The sequence below is a fragment of the Lytechinus variegatus genome, chromosome 8, assembly GCF_018143015.1.
Source record: "Lytechinus variegatus isolate NC3 chromosome 8, Lvar_3.0, whole genome shotgun sequence".
NCBI lineage: Eukaryota > Metazoa > Echinodermata > Echinoidea > Temnopleuroida > Toxopneustidae > Lytechinus > Lytechinus variegatus.
This window is the reverse complement of record NC_054747.1, coordinates 28,815,044-28,839,862: the sequence shown is the minus strand read 5'-3', so window position 1 is coordinate 28,839,862 and position 24,819 is coordinate 28,815,044. Positions and strand designations below refer to the sequence as shown.

The 24,819-nt window shown below is 35.8% G+C and overlaps 1 protein-coding gene across 2 annotated transcripts in view; it reads left to right on the top strand.

The window, feature by feature from the left end:
• LOC121420300 (ammonium transporter Rh type A-like) overlaps window positions 1-24,376 on the top strand; it is a 62,928-nt gene extending 38,552 nt beyond the window's left edge. Inside the window, exons 3-11 of one of the 2 annotated variants that reach the window (XM_041614873.1) lie at window positions 9,372-9,522; window positions 10,035-10,179; window positions 10,441-10,604; window positions 11,117-11,254; window positions 12,592-12,725; window positions 13,569-13,726; window positions 15,649-15,725; window positions 19,251-19,319; window positions 23,467-24,376. In XM_041614873.1, the coding sequence (XP_041470807.1) occupies window positions 9,372-9,522; window positions 10,035-10,179; window positions 10,441-10,604; window positions 11,117-11,254; window positions 12,592-12,725; window positions 13,569-13,726; window positions 15,649-15,725; window positions 19,251-19,319; window positions 23,467-23,547 (1,117 nt within the window). In that variant the 3' untranslated portion in view covers window positions 23,548-24,376. The remainder of the gene's footprint in view (window positions 1-9,371; window positions 9,523-10,034; window positions 10,180-10,440; window positions 10,605-11,116; window positions 11,255-12,591; window positions 12,726-13,568; window positions 13,727-15,648; window positions 15,726-19,250; window positions 19,320-23,466) is intronic. The other variant, XM_041614874.1, reaches the window with a different exon arrangement.
• The last annotated feature ends 443 nt before the right edge of the window (window positions 24,377-24,819 follow it).

Sequence of the window (24,819 nt, the reverse complement as noted above, 5' to 3'; positions counted from 1 at the left end):
TTCATTTCACATGACATTGACGAGAAAGTAAAACTATTTCATATTTCATATAATAAAATACAAAAGAAATAGTGAGTGATGTCATCAGTTCCTTATTTGCATACCGACCGAGATGTGCATATAACTATTTTGTGAAATGAAGCGAAACTTTAAAATGCCATAACTTTCTTATTTTACATCCGATTTCGATGAAAATTTCAGTGTTATGCTTGTTGATTTTTTCTCTTTTTATTCAAATCAAGTTTTTGTTGGGGTGGACTTGTCCTTTGAGGGGCAAAATATGTAAATCCCGCGAAAGAAACTTGCACACAGAGAAAAAACTCGTTTCGGGGGTGTTTGGAAATAATTTGATCGAGCATGTGTACAGCAGTACATCTGACTGCCCCTCCACCCCTCGCGGATAATGTAAATACTAAGAAAATGGATAAGACGATTTGAGTTGTCTAAACGAAGCCATTTTGGATCGAGACTGCCCACTTTGCAACAACAGTCTTCGCACAATGCAGGTCCGTGTCCATTCGATATCGATTCACTTTTCAATACAAGCGAAAAGAATACAACAAGAAAACGGTTTAATTCCTAAGTGATTTTCTTGTGCATTTGTATGGTTTATGTGTATGTATGCAGAAAACAGGATCCTATTAATATAAACCCGTGCTTATAGATCAGTATTCAAAGCGAGGCCAACTCAAAATAAGCCCTTAATTTCTCCACCTACTGCTGTATAGATTGCGAAAAGAGTCCGACTGCAAAAAGAGTGTTGATTTAACACCAGCCTGGTATTTATACAAGTCCACACCAGAGAAGCTTTGAAACAACACCGGTTAAGAATCAAACCGATATTGGTTTAACACTAATTGATGTTGCTTAAATGCCATATTTGTGTTAGCCTAAGGCTAACGCCAAACCGGTGTTGTTTCAACACCTTTCTGGTATGGACCGATACCAGGTAGTTGTTAGATTAACACCAGTATTTTGTCAGTGTGGGTGTTTCATTGAATTTCACATTTCCTGATATCCCAGGACGATCACTCTATTTGAAGTGTATGCCTGTATAATCTTCACTTAAAGGCCTACCTGAAAACTAGTGATTTGGTGATGCATCAGTGTTTTATGATATTGATTTAATTGAAAGACGAAAATACAGCAATCTTTGCAAAAACAAAATATGAAAAGAAAATATGCCAACATACTTTTCAAATAAAATGCAAACAGAAAAGCACATAACCAACGTCAATATCATATTTTTGTGTTTTGACTTCACCATATTCACGGGCTTTGTGTGTTTTGCACCCTAACCTTTTGTTGAAAAGACATTTCGTCTTCAATTACCCTATTCAATTTATGTCACGTGTAAACCTCGACCAATCACAAATGTGTATGTATTTGCCTGCGGGCCATTCCCTTTCTGCTCTTTTTTCAATGTTTGTTATTTTCATCTTCGGAGTTGACGAGATTATTGTCAGGAAAACAGAGTCAGCTCCATCATGTGGAGTTTCTTTACAATTTCATTGAAAACATTGCATTCGTTTGTCTCAGCTGTCAAGCATTGATGTGATGGGTCTGCTGTGGTAGGTTTAAGAATTGGTGACGGAATGGGATGTGAAAACAAGGAAAGAACGGTCAGAGACATATCTCCAGTTTGAGATTTATTTGTTCCCAGATCCCCTTCCAAGGAAATCCCCAAAAGGGAGGCAACAGGCGGTGCCCCCCCCCCCTCCCCTCAACTCTTGATTTATCGAGTGATTAGGCAAAAATGAGACGAGGGAGAATTGGAAAAGTAGAAAAGAGATATTCTAAGTTAGATGAAGGGAATTAATACGAACATGAATTATATCTGTAGTATTATTTGGATCTTTCTCTTTGTATATTTCTTTGAGGTGGGGTAGAATAATAGAGTTTCATGATTCATTTATGGTGTACTGTACATCGTTTACCTTGTAAAATCATTAGTATAATTGAATTTCAGGTTGAAAGGAAGAGGAGTTGAGTATGAATACCATTGTTATACACCACAAATATAAATACAAAATGACTGCCAACCACCCCCCCCCCATATCCCTTATATCGTAACTTTTAAGTATCACCAAAACGGTCACCAAAATCGGTGCGAATCATGCGATTTGCAATTTTCGAAGCCAATACGACATATTTATCCTAAATGTTTGCTTATGAATGTAAGAAAGAAGTTTTTCACCATTAATGTAAAATAAAAATGATCATTCTCCTTAATACCTGAAATTGTCATTTGAACTTCAATTGGTAAATATTTCATTATCACATCTCTACTAAAATAAAAGTAGTTTATATGATTATTTATCAGGAGATTATGGTCATGAAAGCAACGTTTTGTTGTTGTTGTTGTTGTTGTTGTTGTTGATGATGTTGGATGGGTAAGTTTGCAAATTCACAGTGTAGCCTACTTTCATTTATTTATTTTCCAGTCCTGGTAAGAGTTTCTTTCAACTCGAACTCTGTGGCCAATCATGCCATGGTAGCGGATGTGGATATTTGCTTAAGACATTTGAACAAGTTGGTGTTACAACTCAAGAAGCTGTCATATGATAAAAGATATTTACCTTTCCGCCGGAGTAAAATGTCTCGATTCCACTCGATGTTTCTGTTTGAAACTTCTTTCCTTTCAGAAGTCCTATTGACATTATTGACCACTTTACTACGAATTCCTTTAGATTCATTTTCGTTACTCCTGGTTACATCGATTCAAACATTTTGGGGGATTCCTGAGCGGCAGGATCCACCGGGGACAGGATAAGAACTACATAACCATACATTTTATTTAAACTACAGCTATTCTGAAAACCACAGTAAACATCTAAAAAAAAATGATGGAATAAATGGTGAATTTCGTGGTTTCCTATTGTTCATCGTGCCGAATGCCAATGGCAGTATTTTTCATTGTGTAGGAAGGAAAACATGTAGATATGTGTACGTGTAAATAGTTGAATGATATTCACAGTTTGTGTTTTGTGATATGGTATGTGTACGCAGTCCATGCACGGTGAAGGTTGCGGACCGGGGCGGGGGGGGGGGCAGTAAAAAAAGTATTTTAAAAAAGCAAATACAGATTAGACAGGTGGGGAGAAAACTAAATGATAGGATGGGATGGAAGAGAGAAAAGGGAGGAGGGAGGTGATGGTTAGGAGAACTGACAAACACATGATAACGATTTCCAGACCATTCCCCAAAGTACCCCCCAACTCCTTAAACCTTCAAAATATTGATTAGAAGAAAGAGAGAGAAAGCGGGTTGAAGAGGAGGCCTAGGAGAAAGTGGGAGAAAGGGGCGGGAGAAGGAGAGGAGGAAATTGGTAATATGAATACAATATAATATGAGAGAGGGAGAGGGGGTTTATTTTTCTGTGTTCCTGGGAAATTTGTATTTCTATAGGGTCCACGCTTCGGTACACATCCCAAACCATCCCGTCGCTTACCCCCCTCGTTAACCCAGTTTTTTTTTCTTTGACAAGCCGCAGCCGTAGCGTGACATGACGAGGGCATGAAAAGGGTGTGTATGGGGGTATGAGCGAGTTTTGACCAATCAGCTTGAAGGGGGAGGAGCCAAAGCGGCAACTGAGACAGAAACGAATTTTGGAGAGAAAAAAAACGGACGGACCGAGGAGTCTACACGATATGTAGCTCATATTACATATTCATGGACCTATAGGTCCATGGTATATTCAAGTGTTAATTTAACTGAGTAATCAATTAAATTCATTTAAATCCAATTCACCAATAGAAGTATTGCTTACAATAACAACTAATGATGATAAACATTAAAAAATGCATAAATCTACCGTAATAGTAGCAGTAGTAGTCGTAGTAATACTTTAAGTAGGCAATATCTTTTTAATGAACCAAGTCTCTCTATCGATCAATATATATATCTATCAATTATTAAAATCAATGTGTTTGTCGTCAACTTTGCCTGGGAGGGAAAAGGCGAATTGTGTCACTGTGACCTGCATGTAGGTGTCATCGGTAACATCATCTATTCATCCTTTTATCTGTAACAGAAATTTACAGAACAAAATATCGCATATTCTTTGCCACTGACCAGCCTCCCTCGGCATTGGCGGCGTAGCAGAGGATTATCTTTTGTGTTTGGGGGGACGCAACAATAGCCGCCCCCCCCCCAAAAAAAAAAAAAACATTGGCTTGATCCGCCGCCAATGTCCCTCTGTAGTTTTCTCTCCCTCCCCCCCCCCCTCTTTTCCTTTCCCCCTTTTGTGAAACCACATGCTATAAGCGGAGCATATTCATTTCAGGTAGTTAGGTCCATTATACAATGAAATCATACAATGCAATCGGGCAATGATGTCATCATGGACCTACTACCATGATTACATACAATGGGTGGGACAAAAAAAAACTGTTTTTATATCAGGGAGTTGGGACGAGATATCAAAGAAAGATTTAAGGGGGCTTATGATAAATGCCTGACTGGGAAAGCTTTCATCGTGTTTGTGTCACCACGTCTTTTCATTCCAATCCGACAAGATTTAAAGTCCGATTGAAGAAGGATTTAGAGAGCGTCGGTGAATTGAATAACCAGGACAATGATTTTGCGGTGTATTACATGACATGATAAACTGATGTTTAAATGACCCTGCATTGCATATAGTTTAATATCACATGCTTAGGCCTACGTTATACTATTATACCGAATACAAATCAATCATTATCAACAACAAGTCAACATGGAAGTCCAAAAATCAATCTTCATAACAGGTCGTTCAGAATTTGCAATTCACTCCTCTTCAGCTTACAATTACGATACGACCATGCATGAAAGTCCCAAATTCATCGGAGACCTGCAATTAATTTCTGAATTTAATTGCAAATTAGTTTCCTGCAACACCTATTAGATATTATATTGTCATTTTCTGTCAATATCGTTTACCTAAGTAGATAGCTAAAGAATGGCGGAGTTTGTTGAAATAAAATACCCACGTAATCTACAGACCAGACCAAACTCTGATTATGTCAATATATGTCACATAATAAGATTTTATTCAAAATTTCCAATTTTAGCTCCCTTCGCTCTCTCTCAGCTTTCAGTGAATTTGCCCCGTACACCATGCCTGGCCCCCTTACTTTTTTTCTGTCTCATCACGCCACTGGTTTGATGTGACGCAGGAAGAGCCAAAACTGACGGTAGATGAAGTTCCTTTATCATGTTATTATCATATTTCTATTCATTTGATTTCTTACATATTTAATACTTTAAAAAGGGCAATGAAATTTTACTTTCCTGGCAAATTGAAATTAAAATTGTCTTAAATTTCGTTGCGAGATGCCGGATGAGCTCCACATCATTGATGTGCTAGTTTTGATATTTTTGCAACAAATTTTCCCTTTAAATCCCTGATTTGGCTCGAATGTATTCCTTTAATGGGTGCTCGTACGACATGCATATGAAATCTAGGCCATACCAGGAATTTAGAACTGTGATTGTCCATTGTAGAACCACGTGCGTCAAAATGCATATCCTACTTGACATATTTGGGTCAGTACTAAAGAGATGTTGTTGTACTGTTTACATGGATTGCGACTAGCTTCTATATAGCCTTCCTTGTATGATTAATTACCACTCATTTTTCTTTCCTGTTCCTATTCTGGCCATTTTATGGAATTCCCTTTGGATCAATCACTAATTTCATCGGGATATGGGGGAGCGTTTCATGAAACGAAATCGGAGGTGATTTCCACTGACTTTTGTTGCAAGGTATTGAAATCCTTAGTACCTCATTGGCCCACAGAGCGACTTTGCCAGAGGAAATCACTGAATATTTGTCCCGTGAAACCAAAACAGTATTACGATTTAAAATGAATGGGAATAGAGATGACCTAGATATTTTTTACGGCGTGCTCATTCCAGATGAAAACTTTATTTTGACAGAAGTTTTCCTTCCGAGGTTTTTGAACAGCACAAGACTCATTGTTTGCGATAATAATTTTAATGCAATCAGACCGTATCAGATCTATTGTGGCAAATTGGCAAACATATTGAGAGTAATAGATTTCGTAGAAAAGTTTGAATGATTCAAATGGTTCAATGTTGGCGTTCGTAACGGATCGCATGACAGTAGACATAGGAACGAGGTATTATACTCTTGTTCCCACTGTCAAGAATCGCGCCGAGAGTGTGTGACGGAAATCATGACAAATCTTGATTTTAATCAGTTATAAATCTAAACATTTTAGAGATTATAACTAATTATAATTCACAGGAATTTCAAAGTGAAATTAAACATTCAAAATCATGCTTCTGTGTGACGTCACCACACACGTGTCCCCCTTCTTTTGACGTGACCTTGAACCTGAATACTGGAGACATGCTAGCAAAAAATATTTCGCAATGATAGCTGACCGAACATATGTTAATGTTATATAACCTTTAATTTACTGAATATCTAAAAAAAATAAGATTTATAACTAAAGTCATTTCGATCACACGCGTGACCAAGAGTGGCCCATCCGTGGAGGTGCCTTGGCCGAGTGGTCTAAGGCTCTTGATTTGAGATCCGAGAATTGAGGGTTCGGTTCCCAGCACAGCACTTATATGCCCTGCGAGACAAAACATGATAACATTTTTTTTTCTTCGCTCACTCATTCAATCGGGAAGGAAACAGTAAATTTACATGAGAACACATCTCATATTCCATGGAGCTGGCAACTCTGTATTACACTGTTAGAAAGTTTATCCTTAGAATAAAAGAAGTTCCTGCAGCAGAGTCTCGAGAACACCTGTAATCTTACAATATTATCATGTAAACTTACGGGAAACTGGTATTCGGTGTATGGAACGTTACAAATTTCCTTAAATAAAACACACTTTTCCCCTTTTTAAACAGACCTGTTCTGTTAAATTGCGGAAAAATTCTTGTTTAATGAATTTACAGAATGATTCTGTTATTGCTTTCTGCAAAACTTTGTTTTTCTGTAAAATCAGGGTTTATAACATTGTAGCTGGGACCATGGGATGTATGCTGGTCAAATTGTAGAAATACTGCTATTACCGTGACAATGAAAGCATCTCAGATCGTGCATAATCATCGCCCTTGCAACATACTGAATTGTCGTAAATGTGGGTCCCGTTTCATAAAGGCTTATGAAAATAACAAATTCACAATTTTTATAACAAATCTACTAACAGCCAATCAGATTGAAGGATTTGAAGCTTTAAACTATTATTGTGCATTTGTTACTGTAACAGGTTTTTGAAACGAACCCCTGATTTTTTTTCGTAATTAATTACATTGAGCATTACGTGCAATCCATCATATCAATCAACTAGGTACGATTTTGTAAACAAATCCCAGATCTATCGTCTGACCAGTAGAATTCTTTTAAGGTCACTACTTGAAGCAACACGACCATGACTCAGTTTATGAAGGTTATGTCTAGCAGGTGGCTGGAACAACCCTTCACTCGAGTTGAGGGGTCTGAAAGTACACTATCCCGATTTAAAAAAAAACTATGTAAATATACTTAACAAAATATAGGATCTTTGTTGTGTGTGCGTGGAAGGGTGTTTTGTGTGATGGGTCCCCGTGTGTATGTTTTGTTTTTTTTTCTGAAAAGTGTATGTATTTATTTATCTATTACTCGTTTCTATTCATTCATATTTATCCTTATTTTTTATTATGTTGTTATGTATCTTATGTAAAGGGCCAACTTACAATAGCTCTGGCTACTATTTGGTCCCAACCAGGTATATCATTTTTTTTACTTTGTATAGATGTTTATTCTTGTTTAAATGAATGAACTGAACAAGACTGAAATGGACTAGATTTAGACGGGCTGTAATAAATAAATGAAATATATTTGCAAACAATTTGTTTCACAAAGGCATCGCATATTGCGTATCGGAATGATAGGCGACGCGAAAGACGATTATTCGCAAGTGTCTCTTCCTGGGCCCCGTCTTACAAAGGGTTGCGATCGCAACTACTGACGGCCAGCAACGTCAACATGTATTATGCATGTTTCTTCAAAATATATTATAGCTATGATGCATGTCATGCATTAATTTTTTTTTAAATTCACTGTGCTTCTCTTTGTTGGCAAACGACATTGTGCAAATTTCCTGTAGAAACATTTATGATAGAGTTACGATTTATTAGATCAATCGTTACTCTTTGTAAGACGGGCCCCATGTGTCTGTGCAAGATTTCCATGTCACAACATCATTGGATTATAGAATGATCAGCCGTCACAAACTGACCGCTTTATACTTTTTAATAACCGCTCACGGCCACTCCTTAATTCACCGTTGGGAAACTGATCTATTTCGCACTCTTAATCTGAAAAGGCAAGGTAAATCAAGGACAATAATTATTAAGTGCAGATCTAGTTTTGTCCTAAAGTAACCGATGTCAAATTTTGAATTGAGAGATTTCACGGATGGAGGCCTGATTACTGCCGATAAATGATGATTGATTGATTGATTGATTGATAGATTGATTGATTGATTGATGGAAAAAAAAATACTTAATTCCAAATTCTCAATGATATAAATACAAAGTAAGACGAAATATATCAACAATATGAAATTAAATGGGAACCGTTTGGAAAGCATAGGTAAAATGACATAAGATACAAATACAAAACTCAAGTTAATGCAAGTCAAAGTGATGATGTTAATAACGATACTAATAGACCTAATGATGTTGATGATAATAATCAAATATTAATCAGATATGTTATGAGGCGACAATTTCGAACGAGCTGAGCCTATATATCATGTAATAATCTTGAATATAGATTACGAGAGAGCACATCGAGAAAGTAAAGCGAGCGAGCCAACATATAACGATGTTTAGATCATTTTATGAACTTTGAAGTAATCGGCCAGGTATTTCAACCTCTCATTCTCTCTCAACCTTCTTCTTCATCATCTTCTCCTTATTCTTCTTCTTAATGATAATAATTATACTTGCTTATACAGCGCTTAATACTTACTTTGTCAGAAGTCTCTAAGCGCTCTACAGTATATGAAGCATAATTACCCTGGCTTTAGCAGTGCAGTCGTTACGCGCGCTGCGTTTCAAGGAATAAATTCCTGCCAGGTACCCATTTACCTCACCTGGGTTGAGTGCAGCACATTGTGGATCGATTTCAACTTCTTCTTCTTCCCCCTAATCAGTCATTCTTAATTTTCATGCTCGGTTTGCAATCCGACAAAAATAATAAATTCTGCCGTTTTTGGACCTATCATAAAAAAACGGATCAAGTTTTTCCTGGAATTATTACGAGCTGGTCATAAACATTATATTTATACACTTTCGTTTATTTTTTGGTGTCAGCATGTTGCTAGATAGTCCTAAACTTTTTTTTTCATTTTTGTAGGATGCTTTTGGCGGATTTCACCTCAGCCACAATCCTGATTTCGTTTGGTGCTGTGTTGGGCAAGACATCCCCTCTTCAGCTTATCCTGATGGCCTTCTTCGAGGTCATCTTCTCCCTCGTGAACGAGTTTATTGCCGTCGAATATCTTGGTGTAAGTTTATGTCACTTATGTGATCATGATAAGAACTGTACTGTCATCTTATGAAAAAATGAAAGTTGAAAATTAAGGAATCAGATCTCAGTGATGCATTGTAAAACAGAAAAAAAGACTACTATTAAGAACTACTCCAGTTAGCATGGTCAGTGTTAAAATGGTGTTCGGACCCTTAGTTGGTAAAGACAAATAGTGTTAAAAATAACTATATCATTTTCTTTTTTTTTAGTCAACCAATTTATCACACTGGGAACACTCATATTGTAGAGGCACCCACAGTGTGGAATCGTTTCCACACTGAGAACATGTTAACAGTGTGAATCACATCCTCACGAAGTCCACTCTGTGAATGCATTGTGTGACTCTACTCTCAAGTAGTAAGGGGAGGAGGTATATTATCTTTATGTATTTTCGAAAGAGACACAATTTATGATCCAAAAAATACACAAATAATGTATTTGCATATATGTTTTAATAACTGTAATACAAATGTCTAATTGCTTCATTAGACTACCGATATTGGTGGATCGATGTACGTACATACCTTTGGGGCCTACTTTGGTCTGGCTGTCTCCCTATTAGTTACTCGCCAAGCTGGTCGTGAAAGCCCGAAAGAGGGAGCCGTTTATCACAGTGATCTCTTCGCCATGATTGGTAGGTTTCTTGTGACATTTCGCATTTGTATGATAGCGAAAATTTCAGTTATACAACGATAAAAAGCCATGTAACTTTACACAATTTTTTTTTACTCTCGGATAGAGCATGATGGAAACGATGTCGTTCAGACGTATTTTGTTCTTTAGTAGAGAGATGAGTGAGGCAAAAACTTACCCTCTCCACAAGATTTGAAATTTATCACAACCACAATCTCCTTCTCTTCACCCATTCTTCCTAATAATAATCATTTGCCTCCAGGAACCCTGTTCCTGTGGATATTCTGGCCAAGCTTCAACAGCGCCCTCGGCGACGACGACCAGCGCCACCGTGCCGTCCTCAACACCTACTTCTCCCTCGCTGCATGCTGTGTCACCACGTTCGCCATCTCCAGTTTGCTCAGCAAGAAAGGAAAGTTCGACATGGTAATCAAATTTAACACCTTTTCCCAACGAGTTTCAATGTCAATTGCAAATTCCAATTACAAACTCAAATGATTCAAATTCAATTTCCTATTCAATTTCAAATACAAATCCGTCTTCATATTCAAATTCAGTCGAGCTTCATTTAATTTCGATTTCAATATCAAATTAATCTTTGCATTTCATTAAAAATTTCAACTGTCGTTGGTTATATATTTGAATTCGAATTTTGATTTTGAATGTATGTCTTCTCCAAATGTAAACTGTGCATAAAATCTGTTAATATCAACAGGGATGGTTGGAAGAAAATCGTCTTTTTTATTACAAGAGATAATCTAACATATTTAATGTTTCTCGTGGGTGGCCTTTAATGACATAATAGACGAGTTTGTCATTTCGTCACGCTTTCGTTTGAAGAAGAAAACCCTGAACATTGTCCTGTTGTAAACTAATTGTACAGAATTAGTGCATAAGTCATGTAAGATGAAATTGATTGTCTTTTCTCCCGGTCCCAGGTCCACGTTCAGAATGCTACTCTAGCCGGAGGTGTTGCCGTTGGAACTGCTGCCAATTTGATGATCCAGCCATGGGGTGCGATCCTTATCGGAGTGGTCGCCGGTGTCCTTTCTACCTTCGGATACAAGGTCATCCAGGTAACGCGAATTTTGATAGGCTGCGCTAGGATGAGGGCAACTACCCTCCTCCTTATGTTCTTTGGTTATTTTTTCAAGCAGAAAGGAAACACTTTTTCAGATAAACACGTATATTACATGCTGATGCAAAACTTGTTAAATCGAGCCGTACTCGACTCCTGGTGACCCCCCAATGACAATATTTCTCTATCCTGTGCAAGCATGCTCAGTGTTGTTAATGATTTTACAGTTTCGTAGGTAATTCCTTCCAGGCATCTATTCCCGTATGTTCTGCTACTCCTTCGCATTTGCCTCCTATCTTCCCAAGCATAATATCCGAGGTTCCAGGGAATTGCTTAGATGTTTCTTTTTTATTGTAAAATGTCCTTCTAGATATCTATTCCCGTTTCTGCTACTCCATTAGATTTGCTTTTCACCTTGCCAAGCATGATATCCGAGGTTCTCCAGGAAATGACTGCTTGCGAAATATTAATGTGCAGGATTGTAAAAGAGAGCCGGCTTCACAGAGACATGGGACCTGTCTTACAAAGAGTTACGATTGATCCAATCGATCGTAACTCTATGGAAATCCATCAGTGTCATAATTTTTTTACAGGAAATTTGCAAAACGTCGTTTGTAAACATAAACGATCACACCAAATTGTCAAGAAAGCAATGAATTTATGGATATACATTAATTTTTAGATATTTTGAAAATAAACAAGCATTTTATACGTTGACTTTGCTGGCTTTCCATAGTTGCGATTGACTGGATCAATCACAACTCTTTGTAAGACAGGAACCTGGTCTATCATCTGTCTCCAGCGCCATACCATCAATAGGTTTGGAGTCAGTTTCGTCGATGTGACTGTACACAGTGTTTCCACTTTGAAGGAAATTACCCGAATTCCGGGAAATCCAGACGTTTTCCAGGTAACTTCCGGAAAATGAAAAAATTCCGGGAAATCCGAAAATTACAATTAAACAACAATTAAATTAAATATAGCAACTATTAATATTCATGTTATATTTACAGGATTTTAACCTCCTTACATAGCTCAAAATTTTTCGCTCGCGCTCCGCGGTCGCATTTCGTAATGTTGTTTCTATTTTTAAGAGGGCGGGGGAAAAAATGCTAAATTCCATGATTTTTGCCACCTGAAACAAATTTACACTCGTATTATAGCCCGATTTTCGTTAAAAATCAAACTTGAAAATTCCAGGAAATATTTATGAATTTCAGGAAATTTGGAATCCAATTTCGGGAAATTTATTTTGGAGCTATGGAAACACTGCTGTACCACTACTTCAATAAAATCTGCCATTTTTTATCCATCACCTTTGTTTCTCCCATGCAGCCGTTCCTCTGTGAGAAGTTTGGTCTCCATGATACCTGTGGAGTGCACAACCTCCATGGCATGCCCGGTATCCTAGGCGGACTTGGTGGGATCGTTGCTTGTGCTCTTGCTTCTGAAGCCGTTTATGGTAATAGGTAAGAATCCGAGAATTTCTGCTTTAACTGTTGGCCGATGATGGTCACCTACATCATGATATGTACATCATAAACATGTACATATTTATAGTTTTTCATAACAATTGATTTTTGTACGAAAATAAATGTTTATTTGAATTGAAAATTGAATTTCGTTGCCTCAGTGAAAGAAGATTGAAAAATTAGTTCGTTTCGTTTGGTGAACTTTTCCACCGAAACTTTAGAATGCCATCGACTTGACCAGGCGGCGAGATATTTGTTTTTGTTTGTTGTAATGCCTCGTCGACTTATACAAATATATTTTTTATGTTGACATGGGGAAAGAAACAAACCTACTTTATCATGCGAAGTTGGCCCCGAAAAGATGTTCGTCGACATGGCGGGAAACGACATCTTGCCAAGTTGACATATATTAACATGGCAAGACAGACAATTTGTAGAAATTCATGAAAAAAAGGAGATCTCGCAAAACAAATGCCAGTTCCTGAAATATTCTGGTATTTATATTTGAAAAGGGCGTTTTATACAACTTCTGTAATCATAAATACGATGGGGGTTTTCAGAACAAACTACGCTGAATGAATGCTCAAAGCAGTTAATTGTGTGTGGACTATGTGAAAACACTGTTTTAATATCAATTAACTATGCTCTTAAATTGCTGAAATGAGGGTGACTTCCCGATGTGTTCCATCACTATGTGACACAGTTCTTGACACTTTGTCATTTCTAGCAGGGTTGAGTATTGGGCCACATGGCCACATGGAAGTCCAACTACTTCGTTAAGTATTGGGCAATCCTATCAAATGTCATGAATGTTGTTTCATTGTTTTTCTCTGTTTCCAGTCTCCCGGATGTCTTCGGCGATCGCTTCGAGGATCCCCCAGCCGATTCGACAGCCATAGCACCTATCGAGGTCCGCGATGCTGGTCAACAAGCCCTGATGCAGCTTGCAGCCTTAGTCATGACCCTCGCCATAGCCATCGTCTCGGGACTCTTCACAGGTGTTTAAACTTTATTTACTTTAATCATTATGCTCGATTTACACCAACCAACCCGATCCAAATCGATCAATGATGATGTGTTATCATTATAAGGACTGGTGTCTTTTCTTAGTTGGTAGAGCATCAGTCTCACAACCAGGAGATCGGGAGTTCGAACCCTGCCGCGTCAGACCAAAATACGTTATAATAAAGATGGGAGATGCTGCGACCACGTTCGCCGTTCAACAATTTAAGGGACAGAGCATCTTCGATCATGGCGCTGCACAGTCGATGCCGGGTCAACGATCAGAAGAAAAAAAATCGAAGTAGTTCTGTTTCAGATTCTTTAACAGATTTGTATTTTGAATGATAAAATATAGATTGTCATTATTATGTCATACGAAATGGGCATTGTGACGTATTTGCTTGCAATCCTGGTTACAAATTTGATGCAGTGATTCGAGGTTCGACTCTTGCGTGGTTACGTCTTTCGGATTGTGACGTTAAATGGTCCGTCCCTGACCTAAATATTGATATCTGTTTGATACACATATTTGACAACTCAATCACACACGCACATGCACGCGCACACACACACACTCTTTGAAATAACTTTTGGTTATTCGTCTGATTCGTTGGTTTGACTAGGGGTTAATTGCTTGATGGGATCACAAATTAGTTGTTGATCATGGCGAACCTATATATTCGTATATCTGATTATTTTACCTCCGAATTCCCTTACATCAATGTTATAGTTGCTATTGAAACTATGCATTTGTGTAAAGATAATAGCTGGGCGATTTGAGAGAGTTGATATTCAAACCATTATGGTTGACCTAGTACGATTTTTTTTGTGGCATTTTACGTTGTTTTGCTGACGGTGTGTCAAATTGGAAATCGTTTTCCTGTTTGCTTTGAGCTAGTGGATGCTATGGTATTTTCATTTTGATATGCACGTGAGGAAATCGTGACACACTTGAACTCTTACTGTACTTGACATCATTCCTGTTTATTTGCGCTTGATAATTTAGCTATCAAGTTGGTTCACACAAAGGGCATAATAGTCCAGTACGTTTCCCCACGTCATCAACTCTGTTGACTTTTCTTTCATTTCATTATCTTTTAACCGACTATCACAACCCTGGGAGATGTTAATCGTTGTAAATTTACGCATGACCTAATGGATTATGAAGTGCTGAAATTTTGGGCAAAAGTGATTTTCTTTCAAAGTATGACTTTATTGATTGAGAACAAATATGCACTCTGTCATAACGATGCGATTATAGGCAGTAAAATATGTTTTCAATGATGATAAATGAAATTATAGTTATACTAAAGGTGGTAACATCAGACTTTTAGGAAATGTTTGCCCTGCCCTGTTACAATTTTTTATAAGATTTCATGTTTTTCATTACAAGGGAGAGGATGTGTTAAAATGAAATAATTCAGTCGGGCCTCTTACAAAAATTTGCAATTACTGGGAATCGATTAATTCCTAAAAGACATTCTGCACAAAATGAATCATTTGGCTCTATCATTTGGCATTAAAATAGGGACATACGCTTTGCTACAGCAGATAAAAGCACTTTTGAAAATCATTACTATCTCTGTACCAAAATGATAAATGGATAAATATTATTTAACTCATCTGTCAGTAAATTTTTTTGTCAAATTCAAGATTGCATGACGTATAATTATTTGTGTTTTTTAAATACCTTTCTCTCGTAATTTAATTAATTTGTTTCCATCTTCTTAATCTTTTCATACACACACATTTCTGTCATTGATAAATATATAGATTGTGTAACTTGTTTCTTTGATGTTAATCTGTTCAGTGATTTATCTATTTAGTCATTCATAATTATTCATTTCAGTTAATCTTTCTTTTTTGGTTTTGGTTTTGGTCATTTATGCATTTTGTCTTTGTTGTGCTTTAATTGCAGGTCTTATTCTCCGCTGTGTCCCAGGCCTTGACGCTCTGAGCGATGAGAAGGTGTTCGAGGATGAATATTTCTGGGAGGTCAGTATTATCACGCATGGTTTAACTAATTATGTTTTTATATGTATGCCTTTAGCCCAATGATATTGCAGTGCAGACATCTATCGTACTAAATTTTCATTGTTTAACCAATCGAGTATGTTTTATACATATAACTCCTATTCTTCCCAAACTAACAATCAAGTAGCTTTCGATTTTGAGACCCAACTTCTTAGAGAAATAAGATAATGATTGATTTTTAGTGGCATAATTAATATTCCGCAGATCAATATTTTCTCATCCTGCAAATGTATTTTGGAAACATTGGGCGTGACATAGGCCTGTATTTTGCGTTGCCAATCTAAAGCCTCCTAAAACAATGGTGAATGTGCAAAGTCAAGATCATTCTGGGTTTCTTTTAGCAATCACATGTGCAAAATCGTTCATTCAATCTGTAAGTGTTTAATCATTTCAATGATTATTTGAATTTAAAATAATTTTAAACAGAGTTATGTTTCGTTTCATTATTCCGCAACACGTCCACTCTCTGTGATGTAAGTGTAACCTTTCACACTGTAGAATCAATATCATGGAATCTGCCTGGAAAGAAAATGAAGAAATATACTCTCTAATTACATATTTTGATAATTGTCTAACATCCAATTTTACGAGATAACTTTACACTGTAAAAAATGAAGTGAAATGAAGTGCTAATTTAGCACTTACAGTGCTTGTACAAGGACTGCATTACTAGTGAAGATTTTCTAGTTCAAATAAAAAAAAGAAAATCAACACTCGTAGTGCAGTCACTATACAAGCACTGTAAGTGCTAAATTAGCATTTCATTTTTACAGTGTATATATTCGTGTTAAAATTCTGCAACATATTTCTACCCGGGAATATCAAAAAAGCTAGATGTATGAAATACTACGTAATAATTCGCGAAATTTGTTTTTATTTTTTCAATTTTGCTATATAAATGAACATGTATGTCGCTGACTTATATTTTTACAAAGAGATGATTTCTTGTTTGTAGATAATTTGGATGAAACTTGGGAATATTAATTGAATATTTCAGTAACATTTTATTTTGTAATCATTGAAAGGTAGTCTTATTGTGCACTTTCCCCCCTCTTGTTATTATGTATTCACATTTTGTTTACATGTAGATCTTTTCCGTGTTTATGACATCAGAGCTATATCATTAACGATCTTCATGTTTCCCTCTTTTAATTGTTTAATTAATGCCCCTCTTCCCCGTAAATGTAAAGTGTAACGTCCTTCATGAGTAAACTCATGATATTGAATAACCTTGAAAATATAAAACGAACGAAAATGTATTTTAGAGTCTCAGTAGTGTAAATTCATAATACAAGAGAAAAAGCATGTTCTATTTTTTTACATGTTTTAACAAATTTGCTGTTGTAAAATCGGAACTACATGTGTATGCTAGCCAACTTGCTGTACCCTATTCATATTAACTGTCTACACTGTTAAAAATTCCTTGAATATAAAAGAAGTTCCTGCGCCAGAGTATCCAGAACACCTGTATTCTTACCAGATTGCGTAATTTTTACAGGAAAATGGTATTTGGTGTATGGAATCTTATAAATTTTCTTTAATAAAACACCCTTTCCCCCTTTTTGAAAAGACCTGTTCTGTTAAATTGCAGAAAAATTCCTGTTTTATAAATCTACAAAATGATTCTGTTATTGCTTTCTGCAAAATCTCATTTTTTTCTGTAAAATCAGGGTTTTTTAACAGTGCAGTAAGATACCATCCCGTCCCTATTCATACTCTCCCAAATGCTTTAAAAAGTGTGACGCCATATATGCATTATATTTAATGATCTGAAAGTATTTTTTAAGAATTATTATTCAGTTAATAGGAGCATTTTTTGTTCCGGGGAGTGCAGTATTTTTTTTTATATAAATAACCGCATGTTATTCCATGTTTCCCCTTTTAATTCACGACCGAGAACTCGAGGGTTATGTCTGGTGTATTTAATCATTGCTTAACCTCCAATACAATTTTATATGTTTCAAGTACTAACCCATTATTAATTTTAGGTATATAAAATTCTGCATTCCGGAATACGCTTTTTTTTCTTATCGCCAACTTTGGTAATTTAAAATTTTCAAGAAAGAAATATTGCATCGGGATTCATGGAGTATTTCTTTGAGTGAGTTAAGTTCTCGCTTCAAGAAATGAAGCTGCCACTCAGAATTTCCCCTCTTTAGAAGGTTTGTGTTTTATTTGGGTTGAACTAAACAACACTATGCGCGGTCTTATATCAAGTGTGTGATATAAATAGATATAGCCTTATTTGATTAAATTTTGACGCTCATATTGACATCACAGAAAATAAACTAGCCTATAATTTTATTTTAGGAGAAATTCAATAAATTTCTAAATGAACATATGTCGTGTAATGCGTAAATGAAAATGAATCAACAACGTAAAGTCTTATCTGCGACACAAAATATCTCCAAAAGCTTATTATTATTGTTGTGAATAAATACCTCGGTTCGTAGATCAAAGAGAAAAGATCTTCAGAAGCCGATTATAGAAAGATGTTAGCGTGGCGAGATGAACACCTAAATCTATGGAAATCGACTGAAGTAAAAGAATTGTTTTTCGTCACGCCGTCTGATGAAAAGTCGACTTCATAAAAGTTTTAAGTCGTATTGACAAGATAGAATATCCTGTCATCCCAAGTAAAACGGTCTTCTAAAGTCTGAGTGGCGTTATACGTTTTGGAAGTTATGTCGTCGTGTCGGTTTCTAAAAACCTTCATGGAAATTACATGTCGTAGTTTGGATAACCAATATCCTGACAAGTCAAAATAAGCGTTTAGGGGTACTTCATGCTGATAATTGTATTATTTAAACAGAGTAAATTATCAGACACAAAGTCAGATTTTTGAAAATGAGACAAACAAAACAATTTCACCAAAATCATGCAAGGTCAAACACGAATTACAAGATTATGACTTTCCAGTGTTTGGTCATTATTTTGTTAAGCAGTTCTTTGCATTTCTCATAAATATGCAGTGAACAATCTTATGATGTCATATTTCCACTTCTTTTTATTTGTGATAAGAAATAACTTTTTTTCAATTATGTCCACAAGAATGAATTGAACTTAATTGACAACTGGGTAAGATCATTGTTGCTGCAACATGTTTTGTTACAAGATCGAAAAACTATACACACATTTATGAAAATATTAGATAATTATTATTTCACGTAATAGCCTAAAGAAAATTAGAGGCATGGCATAATCAGCCAAAGAATAGAATAGTCATGACACCGTTCACATATTAACTGTTTTCACAAAATATTGCGAAACTTTACAATTCAATAACTTCCATATTCGTCATCAGATACTGCTGATTTTTTTTCAGCACTTTTGCTCGATGAATTAACTCGTTTTATTTAGATAATTATTTTCGGATTGGAATACCCCATTAAAATGATCGCATCAGATATGCTCCGGCACAATTCTGGTTTTTAAAAACTGACCAGATTTCTAACATCAGATCACACAAAATGCATTTTTCCCTAGGAGGTGGAGGCCGCTGATTCGAGCCATGCAACAACTGGATATCATATGGTTCAGCAGAGGGCACCTGCGGTATGGAAAACAAAACAAATGTCACTCTTTCAAAAGCAATAGATATCAATATTACATAGACGTTATGCATATGATGTCATAATCTCATAGCGCCCTCCCTGAGAGGATATAGGAATACGCGGAAACGGGGTTGTCAGAGATGCGCCATCTGAATCATCAACGCTGGGTTCAGCCTCTAAGATGGCTGCGAGAGAGGACGTCCATGCATAATGTCTGTAATACATCTAATGCGTGTGTTCCACATAGAGCACTTGCACTGTATTAATATCCATCATATAATTTCTGCCGCTGTATCAAAATTAAAATACATTTTCATTGACATACATTAAACTAATTAATATAATTTTGTGGTTGTTTTGTTTTTGCTCTAATAGAAGCCGAGGGTAAATTAAGCACTTCATAACCTGGGTTTGGTTTCTGTTCAATGCGTAGATTTAAAAAAAAAATCAGCATTTAGAGTATGTTTTCATTGATTCTTTGTGCATGTGACTGAGTGATATCATTTCAACATCAATTCCATGACCAACCAAATTTATATCCTACAAGTAGATTAATATAGATTAATCCTCGATCTAGTGATAAGTTTGAATTGATAATTGCTAAACACACTCTCATTTATATGTATATTAATTAACCGAACGTGTGGCGGGACCCTGTATTAGTTTTCATGCCGTATGTATACTAGAATCCTATAAAAACACGTTTAAAGGACAAGTCCACCCCAACAAAAACTTGCAAAAAAAGATCAACAAGCATAACACTGAAAATTTTATCAAAATCGGATGTAAAAAAGAAAGTTATGGCATTTTAAAGTTTCGCTTATTTTCAAAAAAATAGTTATATGAACGTGCCAGTTACATCCAAGTGAGAGAGTTGATGACATCACTCACTCACTATTTCTTTTGTAATTTATTATATGAAATATGAAATGTTTTCATTTTCTCGTCATTGTCATGTGAAATGAAGTTTCATTCCTCACTGAACACATGGAATTCCATTATTTTAACATTGTGTGCTTCAGGCAAGGAGGTCATAATCGTCAAATAAGTAAAAATTGAAATATTGTATAATTCAAACAATAAAAAACAAAAGAAATAGTGAGTGAGTGAGTGAGTGACATCATCGACTCTCTCATTTGGATGTAACTGGCTCGTTCATAACTATTTTGTTGAAAATCAGCGAAACCTTGAAATGTCATAACTTTCTTATTTTACATCCGATTTTGATGAAATTTTCAGCATTGTGCTTGTTTGATTTTTCTCTATTGATTGAAATCAATATTTTTCTGAGGTGGACTTGACCTTAAAAAACGAATTCCTTGTATGTGTTGCACTCTAAGAAGAAATGGTTCAACACTGCCCCTTCAAAATTGCGGGTGCTACTTCGCAACTAAGCGAGATACAGCATCGCACCTCACTATATTAAAGGTAACATGTTCATACTCAATAGCCAGAAATAATGTTAAATCTCGTTTTATCGAAGACAATCAGTTTTTCTAAAAGCGTCGTACAAATTTTCTTGGGGGCTTTGAAACGCTCTATTATATAGGAAATTTTCTCTTGGATTTAATATTATTTATTCGGCCATTTATTGAACACTTTGAAGTTCATTTTTAAAAACCACAGATTTTGTAATATATTTCTTCGTGTTGCTCATTACCTAGACCTCATCAAAATCGTTTTCGTCATCTAGGACCTTTTTGTGTAATAATTATAACATTCATTTAACGGCTGAATAATAATGTATTGAATATCATTATTTGTATAATTGTTATGATAATTGTCATTTGCTTTGTTTTGTTTTCATTCATAAGTCATGATTATAATTTTGGCAATAGCACGTCCATGAAATAGTAAATTTTCATATTTGTTTTTTTCATGAATATTATCAAACTATTTTGGGGTTGAAATAAAGGTTATACATTACAACGTGAACACACATTCATCCGCATCGTATCATCTCCATCAAATTATCAAATAAAAAAATCAGTTCACAAAATCAATTTTTGAGAGGTAATTAGTCATTCATCATCAAGGCCTTCTCTTAAATCTATTACACACAATGTCATGCAATCTCAAATAATGATTGATAGAAGTAACCAATCTCTAGAGAAATATGTGTACTAATGAGTACAATATTGTGAGGGGATCAGACATAACATAATATTGGGGGCACAACTTGTAAATATTGTGAGCGAGCGAAGCGAGATAGTATTTTTTTTTTCATTTTGAATGGACAAATCTATTGGTGTGATAAATTTGGGCTGACTATTTTGAAAAGTGATATAAGTTTTCACCTTTTGTCTTTCTTGTTTTATCTTTTTTTTTCTTGGTCGTGATACTTTTTGAGAAGACCATGCCCCCATGCACCAGCACCTCATGTGTACGCCACTGCGACCGAAAAAAGTCAAAATAAAACCATGTATTGGTTGATATTTGCCATTTCTGCGGTTGAAGAAAATATTCTCAAATAGATTGGGTACTTCCACCATTCCTTTTTAAGAGTTTGCAATGTTTTGCTATTACAATGAGCGGGATTTAGAGACTCGTGATGATAATTTAAAAATGGTATTGAGAAGTTATGATTTTTCACAGGATAAAAGTATTCAAAATTATAATGTATTTGAAACAAACAAATGCATTCTTGCTTAATGCTCTTTTGCGGTGTGTGTGTGTTGTGTATGTGTTTAGGCTTATTTTTGTTTTGTTTTGCTTTTAATGCGCACGTGTATGCACATTGGCGCATGCGCCTCGACTCCATAAATCAGAGTATTCTGGCGCACTATATTGGTATTAGTACCAATGTTATGGCTGTTTGTGAAGATGCAGTTGTTTCTCTTCTGTGCTGATGTGATATAATTGAAATTGTGATTTTATTTTCATATTCATCATCTAGTGTCGAATAACATTTTTATAAGGCGTTATTGTAATAATAATATTGTAGCACAAAAATAAGTTTAGAGAGTATTTATTTTTCTTTCAACTAGCGGCGGTGGGACAATTCAACTAATATTATTGCAAAAAGGGTATCAAAGTTTAGGTTTGAAAAAGCAGGAAATGAAAGCTGATGTCAAACGCATCTATCATTCTTCATAAACCCAATGCCTTTCTACTCTCATATTCATTGCATGAGGTTTTCCTCCTTTTTGCATTTTGCTCCCATCTGTACTTCAAAATTTCTGTTCTGCATTTATTGGCCATCTATTTTCTTGAAGTTTTGCATGTACATTTCCAGTACCATCCCCTAATCCATGTTAACCCGAAAAGTACCTATATATATATATATATATATATATATATATCATGTATATATACTGAAAGGGCTGAATCAGCCCTCTAACCCACCCCCCCCCCCCCTCCTCCCCTGACTTAGGGTTAAGATTGCTTCTTTCCTTGCTAAACAGCTAACTCAAATAAAAACATTTCAATGTATTCGTATTATCTTTCGTATTATTACTACAAGCGTTTCCCAAACTCTGTGTCAAGGAAAATGTCAGAATAAAGTGAACTTTATTCTATACATTATTCAACCAACCATATCACAGATATCACACAAGTGTATAATTTACACCTTACTAGTTTAAAGTAATCATGGTATTTTCCAAAAACCGAGTAAAATTAGATTTGGGTTATATTTTACATTTTAACATCTTCATTTCTTTAAATTATTTTTTTTTTGCAGTGCGCATTCTCTTTCGATCTGTTATACCCACCTCTCTGTCAGAAAACGTGTGTTGGCTGTAACTAATATATATTTATGATGTTACAGGCTTATTTGTATTGGAAAGCATTTGTCTAGGTCACCATATACTTATGTGTTTTAATAATTCGTCTTTTTTCTTTTAGTTTTCCCCCCATTAAATTTCGTTTTTTTAGTCACCATGTTCATACGCAGACTTCTTTTACCTGGAGTAGAGGGGATATTAAAATTCAAAAAAATCTATGTGTGTTTTCATTTGAAATTGAAAGAACTTGTTAGATATCTGCGGCATATTTTTTTTAATTGATATTTCGAATTTTATCTCCCTTCCCCTTCCTGGATCCGGACACATAAAGGGTTATTATTCAGGTATTTATCAAATGATTACATCGTTTCTGCTGTCTTTGTTAAGTAAAGCCTAAATTACATTATTGTTTTCTTTCTGCAGGAGGTAGAGGCCGAAGAGGGCGCCCCACACCCCGAAACCTACACCAAAAATGGCAAGCAGGAGGGAGAAGCTCAAGTGTAAACTGTACCTACTTCTTAGTCCACTGATGTCTTCCTTGGCGATCAATGCGGCATCATCATTCCGGAAGACCCAATGGCGATATTGAGTGGGGTTTTTTTCGATGTTAATAATTAATCCTCAACAGTCACTCCACTTTAAATAAGTAATTTTCAAGCCTCTAGAAAGCATTTTTTTATTATTATTATTGTTCTGAAATGAATACATCAGAGGATTAAACTCAATGATTAAAAAAAATTGTTGCTGAAACTATCGATGATTATGTAGCTTTGGATTTGCGGTAAATTTTTTACCGCGTTAGTTGGTACAAATGTATCTTGATGCGCTTAAACGCATAAACGTATCGTTATGCGCTTGCGCAGAACAAATTAATCGTCTTAATTTGTCTATGGGGCTTGTCAGATGAACGCATTGCAGCTGTACGACATCGCAGTTGTCCAATAACAGTTGGTCATTTGCGAGGAGAGGGCAATAGATGCACTGGCCGCCAAATATATATGCCATAAATAACGGTTGGCTCTCATTTTAGTGACAATTTCTAGATATTTAGCCTAGGTAGACATAGATCAACAATTGGGTGTGATATTTTGTCTTGAAATCCGGCTGATACGAGTTATAGATTGGTTTTTCATAGGATAAATAGGTGGTGTGTTTTTTATCTATTGCACTTTTGTATATAGTTTGCACAATGTTTTTTTATTAGTTGTGTAGCCGCACCGACACACCGATTAGAGTTTTTTATCAACAAATGTGCGCGATGCTCATTTGCATATGAATTAGAATCCATACTTAGAATAGATTCACACCTTGTTATATTTACCATTGAGTTTTGAATATACAGTGCGTCCCAGAAAAAACGAAACCGAGATTTAGCGATCATTTATCATTACTTAATCATAAATAAAATAGACAAATGACCCACCAATTTAAAGCTTAGAATCTCCTCTTTCATCTGATATTACTTAGATTAATTTTCATTCATGCATGAGTGAGCAAATGCAATTTGAAGAAAGGATATCAAAAACTCATTTGGCGGGGGGTATCTGGGTTTCAAAAAGAAAACCACATTTTTGAAAAGTTCAATATCTCCTCTTTAATTTGATACCTAAATTACAGAAAATGGTCACGAAATAACAAAGTTCTGGTCATTTGAAATAAGGCTTGAATTTCAATAATTTCATAAAATGAAGAGGTTCTCCAGGCTGGCTTTCAAACTCTCTCGACACTCTGTTTTGTTGACGATCAGCCATGCATTAAATCTTTTGTTCACGATGC